Below are 8,241 nucleotides of genomic sequence, written 5' to 3' on the forward strand. Positions count from 1 at the left end.
GCATGAAAACCAAGATGCAGTTCCACCTCCCCGCCTTTAGGTGTCGACATGCTAAAACGCGAGCATCCCTTTAGTGAACTTTGACACATCCGCATAACCTTTGATGCTCTTCCTGCATGTGGGAAGCGACCTCCGTCCTCCAAAAGACGTTTTAGGACGGCGAAATGGTAAGAAAAGGCATTATTTAATTACGTATGTCATTCAATTAAACTGTCCTTGTGAATGTAGACGTTGTCGTAGCTTCGCCTTTGTTGCAGCCGCGGAAGAAGACCGAAGCATTCCCGCCTTCGACTTAGAAAGACAATTTGACTGCTTCTATCGCAACTAGTCATTTGTGTGTAACGTAATGTCAGGTGTCATAAGCATCTGACATGTAATAGCATCCCATAGTGCTTAACTAATACTTCGAATAGTCTTTATTTGCCATCTAGGTTAAGATGAAACTGCCGAACGAGTGTCCAGTTTTGCTTCCCCAGTTACATGACTGGTTAACTAGTGTGCACAGATGTCAGTCAGTCGTGAAAGCGACAGCTCCATGTGGCATCCGTGTTTAATGTTTTGTTGTGTGTGTGTGTGTGTGTGTGTGTGTGTGTGTGTGTGTGTGTGTGTGTGTGTGTGTGAGGTTTGTCCGGGCTAAGTATTTAGCGCAAGTCATCGTGATGGGCGTTCAGGTGGTGGGCCGTGCTTTCGCTCGGGCTTTACAGCAAGAATATGCAGGTATGCTTCATGTTTCTCATGTAAATGAGAGAATAAGTGGCTGAAATTGTAGTCTGCATTTCTCTAACACTGCTTGCACACGTGAGGAGAGCTGTATCCAAAATGGTGCTGTTTTTGTCTCATTTTACTGTACAAATTAGTACTTTGACTTGAGAAATCAATTTATTCCATGATCAAGCTTTTAATGCAATTTACTCATATAAAAATATGAGTAAATTGCATAAAGGGAGTTAACGCCCCCGACCCCTTTCACTGGTCTGATCCTTCCCCGATTACCACAAGTGTTTCCCAGGGCTCTATCATTGGGCCTTATCTAGCTACCTGCTTCCCACTGGCAATATTTCAAGAAAATTGTGTATTCTATTTCTCATCTGCACCACACTAAAAGATTGCCTGCCAGGCAAGTGAGGAACACCAGGGGCCCCGAACACAGAATTTCATGTGAGGCAAATGTAGTAACCACGCTTTCACTGCATAAGAAATAGTTTGTGTAACAGTGATATATGAAACCATCAATTCTCTCTAATAAGATGGCATTGTCGTTTCTTCCTCCCTCCTTTGCAGCGAGTCAGGCAGCAGCACGGGCACGAAGCAGCGCTGGTCAGCATTCTGCCGCTGCCACCAGCATTTCTGGGATGAGCTTACAAGAGGCTCAGCAGATTCTCAACGTCTCCAAGCTCGAGCCAGGAGAAATCCAGAAGGTAAGAAAAAAAAAAGAGTAACACTGACCTCCATTGTACAGCTTTTTACCAACTATCCAATCAATTGTAAACAGACTTTGACCACTTTTTGGAAGTTTTGTTCTAACAAAACCTAAATAGTGATTTGTTTGAAATCAAGTCTCACACTGATGATTTGTTTGCCTTCTATTCCAGAACTACGAACATCTCTTCAAAGTCAACGACAAATCTGTGGGCGGTTCATTTTACTTACAGTCAAAAGTAAGTACTTTTGCTTGAGCTTCTGCTGTGAGGCAATTTACTGTGTTGCTGTGGTGACGCCGCACTTAAGCAAGTTTTCAAATGTGAAAGTGGCAGCTTGTAAAAGTTGAGAAAACTGACGCAATTATTCAAGACCATGATCCGATGACAACAAGAACTTCTCCACTCAACCCAATCCGTATCCCCCTAGCCATGGTGCTCTATTTGAGGCCGTCCTTGGTGTCAGTGTCCATTGTGACTTTGTCTCTGTGTGCAGGTGGTGCGAGCTAAAGAGCGTCTAGATGAGGAACTAAATATTGAAGCGCAAGAACAGCAACGGCAGCAACAAAAGCAGGAATCGCAGCAAAACACGGAAACGTGAAGAATGAAACCGAAACCATGTCACCCCTCCCTCCGCTTCCACTGTAAATTATACCCCAATAAAAGTCACCCCTTCTTTACCTCTCCACTTTTGTCATTTGAGGTCCACAATGATAGCGGTTTACCAATTGGTGTGAAATGAGACAGTGATTATAATTATATCATCAAAAATCGGTGTGGTACTTTTTGAGTCCAGGGTTTGGACTTTGCGTAAGCAGCAGCACTTTGAATCAGTAATCCGTACTTCCGCTACATCTCGGCTAGATCACTGTACTTTTCTTGGGAGCCAGCCAGCGCACCCTCCAGTTGGTTCAGAAAGGCTGCCGCTCGCCTCTTGAATGGAATGCGTAAGAGGGAGCACATAGTTGGCCTACCTCCACTGATTGCCTGCCTGACAAAAAAAAAAAACATTGTTCTCGCAGTGTTCCGTATTTTTTCTTGTAGGTGTGGACCTAATATTCCTCTCTGGATTTACCTGTCGAACAGACACACACGAAAACACGACTTTTGTATCAAATGCAGTTTTATTCAACACTTCTTTTGACATTTATACCAATATCGTAATAAAATTCCTCTAAAACAGGAGAATGCTGCTATGTTGTAGCAACTGGAGACTTAACTAAAATTATTGCATGTTCGACCACAGAACATGAAACCAGGAAAAAAATATATCTATATTTTATAAAAATCCGCTCTTTTTTTTTGAACAGCATATAATGTTGAACTTCTATATTTTACCTATAGTAAAAAAAAAAAAAAAGGCACTTGGAAAAATGAAAATACTGTCAGGATATCTCAATTCAAATGTGCAAAAAAAAAAAAAAACTTGGAACAGGCCTCGACTGGCCTTAGTCTTGCCTATTAACCCTTTGTGCAACACTGTAGCCCTCCAGTCAACGGCACCCCCTTTTTAAAATGACACTGAGCTTGTGAAAACCCATCACCACTCCCAGTGTCCACAACATGTTGCGGGAGTAGTTCCAAATCTGGAGCATTGGTACCATTTGCAGAATGTATTAAAATTCTTGCGGATATTTTACAAATAGGACGCCATGAACGAAGCTCCACACAGGACGTACGAGCCTCCCACGACGGGGATCAAAAAAAGTGCAACTTTGTTACAAACGGGAGGGGTTGAACTGACGAATGGAGCTTATTTGCTATGGAAACGGTGTGAAACCTACAAGGATCCGCGTCGCGTCATCCCCATCTTTGCCACCGAGCCGCAGCTGTCCTCAGATTAACCTGCCGAGGAGCGGCTGTCAAGTAGAGGAGGACGAGAAAAGCCACCGCCGCATTTGCGAGGGGGTTCACTGTTGCCATGGGAACGCAAACGTCTAGCCAACTGAGCACCTGCTTCTGATGACATCGCTCATGCCGAGAGGTTCTCTTCAGCCTAAGGACCGGCCCCATATGATTTTTAATGACTATTTTCTCTAATCAGGGCAGGTCGGGGAGTTAAATGTCCACATTTGAACGGCGCAACCCAGGAACTTAGATCATTACACTTTTTCATGATAGGAAAGGAAGAGGTCAATTTGAGGCAGGCATTTGTTTGTTCCCAGTGGCTAATCGGGGAAACAGCATCCACGAACCCCAACGTAGGTTAAAACCGACACCACCATTGAGACTCGCCTGTCCTCGCTTGATTGGTTTGGTACGTGTGGCCACGCTTGAAGCAAATCTGGAATTCAATGGGAAAATCCCACACCGCCTTTGTCGTCCTCCTCTAGACTCAGCATCGAGGCAGCAGAGAACCTCAAGTCAGAGAAGCTTTTCCACAGAGGAGAAAATTCACACCAATGGGAAAAAAAATGTCTCGTCCAAAACGAAGAGATGAAATATATATGCAAGATGGCAACAACGGATTTCTCGAGATGGATGCCAGCCAAGGAAAGGCTTCCAATGGAACAGATGGAGGGAGGAGGAAATAGAAGTATCTTCAGGGAATGTTCTGTATGTTCTCTCTGGCTCTCCTCTGCCATTTTGCACACTTGGTAGCCCCCACCCCCTCAAAAAAACTAAAATCAACAACATTTGATAAACCGTAGAGGAAGAAATGGCATCTATGCTAAGTGCATGGCGACTGCTTGATCAAATTATGATCACTCGTTTCCAGAAGATATTTTTTTCTTCTTGTTGTTCAAATGAGGCAGTTTGGTCTAGTGTGGCTTCACTTTCAGTCCAGCTGGACTTGGCACTGAATGTTTGGACCCCCTTCCAGCCAAATATGAACATCTCACTTTGGCCGCTTTACTATTTTTGGCACAGTTGGTTGAACGCAGGACAAAACTTCCACCAAGAGGTGAAACAGTGAACGGCCGGGCCGGCCGTGCGTGTTTTTTCCCAGCTGGTTTTCAGCCGGGTCACTCTTTAAAGAAAACACAAGACAGCAGTGTTTATCGGCACAGTGGGCCTTTCATACACAAACTGGCCGTGTTGATTCCATTACGGGAAAGCAGCTGGACAATCCAGGAGCAAGAAACTGTGCCAATTCTGTCCCGTGGCATGTTGTGCCCCTCATCCTGCCACTGTGGGGAGCCAAACAGCAGTGCCTTCCGTTTTCTTGAGAGGAAGTGATTATTGGTCTTTGCCAGGTGCTCTAACACCATTTGTCTGTTCTCGGGATCGCTGTAAAAGCAATCTACAATGCCTGGCAAGAAATTTCCCTGGACCAGGCTTGTCGGTGTTAGTTGGCCTCCCCGAAATGGGGAAAGATTGTCAAAAGAGACTCGCTCCCAGTCACACGAAGAGGTTAGCAGCAGTTTTGAGATTTTGTGACGCTAACCTTTTTTTTAAATTTTTTTTTTTAAGTGCTGTATGTAACTGAACCGTTTAAGACGCTTTACGTTCACTTGCTTTGGTTTGGCAAGTTCGTCGGAATCGTACGAATCACAGAAGCCTGTACATTCTATGTTTCAAAGTTTAAAAAAAAAAACGTGCACATTTGCCCAGCGCTGAGTGCGTCCTTGTGTTTCTTTGCGGGCTTTGTCTATCTCACTGCTTGGCTAGAGGCACACGGTCGATAATCTTTTATAAATACTGCAAAGAATAGAAGGACTTGTATAAGACTTTCACGTTCATGGGCTCCGTCCACAGAACCGGCAAACAAGGAATGAAGGAATGTACAAAATTAGAAAAGCAAGGAGCCCTTTTCGGGCTGTTCTAGAAATCTTCTTGAGCCCCTTGACAACCGAAGAGGCCTGCGTTCTGCAACTTTCATCAAATATGGTCTCCATATTGTTGTACATATGCCGCACTCTTTGAAGCTATTGTGCGACCCGATCCACCCCACCACCCTCCCGTCCCGTCCCGACCCCGTGAGCTCTTCTGGAATGTGTACGCATGTATCAGTTGACCACAGCTGGCTTGAGCACCACAGCGCCCGGGGGGATGACCACCCAGGACAAAGAATCATAAGACCCTCCTGTGGAAAGGTTAAGCACCCCCCCAGTCACCTCCTTCTCAGCCTCCTCCCCTCGACCCCTCTTGGCCTGCAGGCTCGGGGCCCTGCGCTCGGCGCCCGCCCCCGGCATGGGCACCATGGACATGCCAAGGGTTGAGGAGGCGAACGCCGTAGAGAGCAAGGGTGACTTGGCCAGGGTGAGCGGGGAGCCACTGAACGATAGGGCAGGAGCCCCTCCCAAGCTGCCTGGGGGGGAGTTAGGGCAACCCAACGTGCTGAGGTCCAGGGGCCGAGGACTGAGGGGGGACATGGGAAGAGCTCCGCCCAGGCCCTGAAGAGTGTGGGCCCCCAGGAGAGCGGCCCCTGACCCTGGAATGATAATGTGAGCCCCACTCACGTAGGACATCTCTGACTCATTAACCCCTCCGCTAGCGAAGCCCCCACTTTGACTTCCCTTCAGCAAGGACCCCACTCCGCCCGGCGAGCCCTGCTCCTGCGCCACAAAATGGCCGTGGGCCTTGATGTGCTTGCGGAGAGAACTCGGGTCTGTGTAGCGCTTCAGGCAGCCCACCATTTTGCAGTAGTAGGGCTTGTCCACATAATGTGTGCGCGTATGTTTGAAGCGGTCGCTTGAGTTGGAGTAGCGCTTGTTGCAGCCCTCATACGGGCAGATGTAGGGCTTTTCACCTGCGAGAGAAAATGGAAGAGGGTTTGGATGTGGTCTGACTGGTTTGATTGGACTCCATCTGCTCCCGCCACTGACCCGTGTGTGAGCGGTTGTGTATCTTGAGGTTCTCGAGGCGCGAGAAGCTCTTGTTGCAAGTGGGACAGCGGTGAGGCTTCTCGTTGGTGTGCGTGCGGATGTGGATAAGCATCTTGTACCTGCGGGGGGTGGGGCAAACATGATTCTAGCTCCTTCGTGATCCTTCGCCTCATGTCGGCGGCCTGTGAGGCACTCACCTGGCGTTGAACCCCCTCCCTTTGCGAGCGCAGCCCTCCCAATGGCAGCAGTACCCTGTCTCCTTCTCCGGTTTGACGTGGAAGTCGTTGACATGGTCCACTAGGTCTTGAAGAGAGTCAAAGAGCAGGCGGCACTGTCGAAAAGTAGAGGTTTTAATTTCGCTAATGAGGCTACATCAAATCTGCGCTTTCTGAGTCGCACCTTCTTCCAGCGGCAAGCCAGCTGTTCATCTGACGAGAGGTCGGGGGAGGCCCTTTTATCGCTCGTCTGGCCAACGAACATGGATGACGGCAGGTGAAGTCCCGCCCCAGCTCCGATCGGCACAAAAAACTGAAAGGCTTGCGACAGCTGGGAAGTCTCGGGAGGAAAACGCAGCAGAGAAGATTAGGACCAATCAGTCGCACTGGCTAAATTTTGTTTCAGAGACGGTAAAACGACAAAAGTGATCACAGTTGAGATTGTCTGGTCATCTGGACTCAGAAAATCGACTTCCCTTCTTGATGCAGTCACCCGCTGTGGGCTACAAAACTGTGTACTCTCTCCGAGCTCAGCATGAGAGCTATGAAATTCTCAGAACCTCAGCTGGGACTTGCACACTCAAACATTACAGTCTGGTGCAACTCAGGCAGGGAAAAAAAATACGAGTCGATGTACCTGATGTAATAGCAGGAAAACAATCGTCCTAAATGGATTTGAGAGCTGGTTGTCTTATTAACGCGCAGCTATGTTAGCCATGCCTATGTGACAAATTTCGGGAAAACCAAATTACGCCGCTCATCTTTGCCTTGCCATGCGCAACTGAGCAGCTCTTGTTATGTAAGATGGAGAGACAGCGTCCTACTTGCCTCCATGTGGGGTCAACTTAAGTGCAGACTATTTTGCAGCGACCGGCGCTATCTTGCTAGGACACGGGGGCGGATGAATGCTTCCAGCTAACTTGTCTCAATTCAATTGCCGGGCAAATGAATTAGTCGACATGTGGCTGTACCTTGTCCTTAATCCGATTATATATCTGTATGCACACGCGCGCATGCTTCATACCAATGAATGAAACTTGCACAGACAGAGGATCTTATTCGGGACACCGGAGGCGTCGAGCAGCACACATTTCCCAGCCCTTGTAAGCGAATGATATGGTTGAGCTTCCACCATGGGGTTCCGTTCTGTACAACTCGAATCAGGCTTGCGTTTTCAGCCACATGGTTTGGAGGCGGGATTTTGCTAGCTATGTAAACAGTGTGACATACAAACACTGTGGATCACCAACACAACATGGAAGTGACAGTTTTGCCAAGGGATCCACGCAAGCACACCATCCGGTACTTCTATCGACCAGAACGAATTAGTTTGCTCAGTGGCGCAAGAAGCAAAGCTCAGTCATTGGCAGACACATTGTTTTATACTGTATTGGCCCGAATATAAGACGACCCCCTCGCATTGTTTTATACCGTATTGGCCCGAATATAAGACGGCCCTGATTATAAGACGACCCCCTCTTTTTCAAGACTCAAGTTTGAAAAAAGACTTTTTGAATACCAAATTAATTTTTATACAGAAAATAATTACAGTACATCTGAAACAAATGATTCTAACAATATATTTGAGAGAAAAAGCATGTTATTTTGCCTCATTTAAATCTTAATATCTGAACTTTTAAATTTGTAAACTAAAGTGCAATCACCTTCGTAAATGAATGGCTTGTGGTTTTTGAAATGTAAATTACATCATAACTTCTCCTCACTGCCGGTTAAGCTGGCCAATCTTCGACCCACTTTTCTCCAGATTGTCGCTACTTTTCTCCATTTGCTGTTATCTCTTCTATTATTTTCTTCTCTTTTCTTTCTTACCGCTATTTT

At 46.7% G+C, this 8,241-nt stretch overlaps 2 protein-coding genes across 4 annotated transcripts in view; one reads left to right on the forward strand and one right to left on the reverse strand.

Moving 5' to 3' along the window:
• The first annotated feature begins 67 nt into the window (after positions 1-67).
• On the forward strand, positions 68-2,104 carry pam16 (presequence translocase associated motor 16). The gene is made up of 5 exons (XM_019897393.1): positions 68-167; positions 633-717; positions 1,282-1,418; positions 1,593-1,658; positions 1,915-2,104. The coding sequence occupies exons 1-5, from the start codon at positions 165-167 to the stop codon at positions 2,017-2,019; spliced, it is 396 nt and encodes a 131-aa protein (XP_019752952.1). The 5' UTR covers positions 68-164; the 3' UTR covers positions 2,020-2,104.
• A 428-nt stretch (positions 2,105-2,532) lies between these two features.
• Positions 2,533-8,241, reverse strand: part of glis2b (GLIS family zinc finger 2b) — a 26,794-nt gene continuing 21,085 nt past the window's right edge. For 2 of the 3 annotated variants that reach the window (XM_019897387.1, XM_019897388.1), the window contains exons 4-7: positions 6,587-6,742; positions 6,385-6,518; positions 6,188-6,306; positions 2,533-6,111 (exon numbers count right to left, since the gene is read on the reverse strand). In XM_019897387.1, coding sequence (XP_019752946.1) covers positions 5,369-6,111; positions 6,188-6,306; positions 6,385-6,518; positions 6,587-6,742 — 1,152 coding nt within the window. In that variant the 3' untranslated portion in view covers positions 2,533-5,368. The remainder of the gene's footprint in view (positions 6,112-6,187; positions 6,307-6,384; positions 6,519-6,586; positions 6,743-8,241) is intronic. The other variant, XM_019897389.1, reaches the window with a different exon arrangement.

This window comes from Hippocampus comes, unplaced genomic scaffold (genome assembly GCF_001891065.2).
Source record: "Hippocampus comes isolate QL1 unplaced genomic scaffold, H_comes_QL1_v1.1 scaffold238, whole genome shotgun sequence".
Classification (NCBI taxonomy): domain Eukaryota; kingdom Metazoa; phylum Chordata; class Actinopteri; order Syngnathiformes; family Syngnathidae; genus Hippocampus; species Hippocampus comes.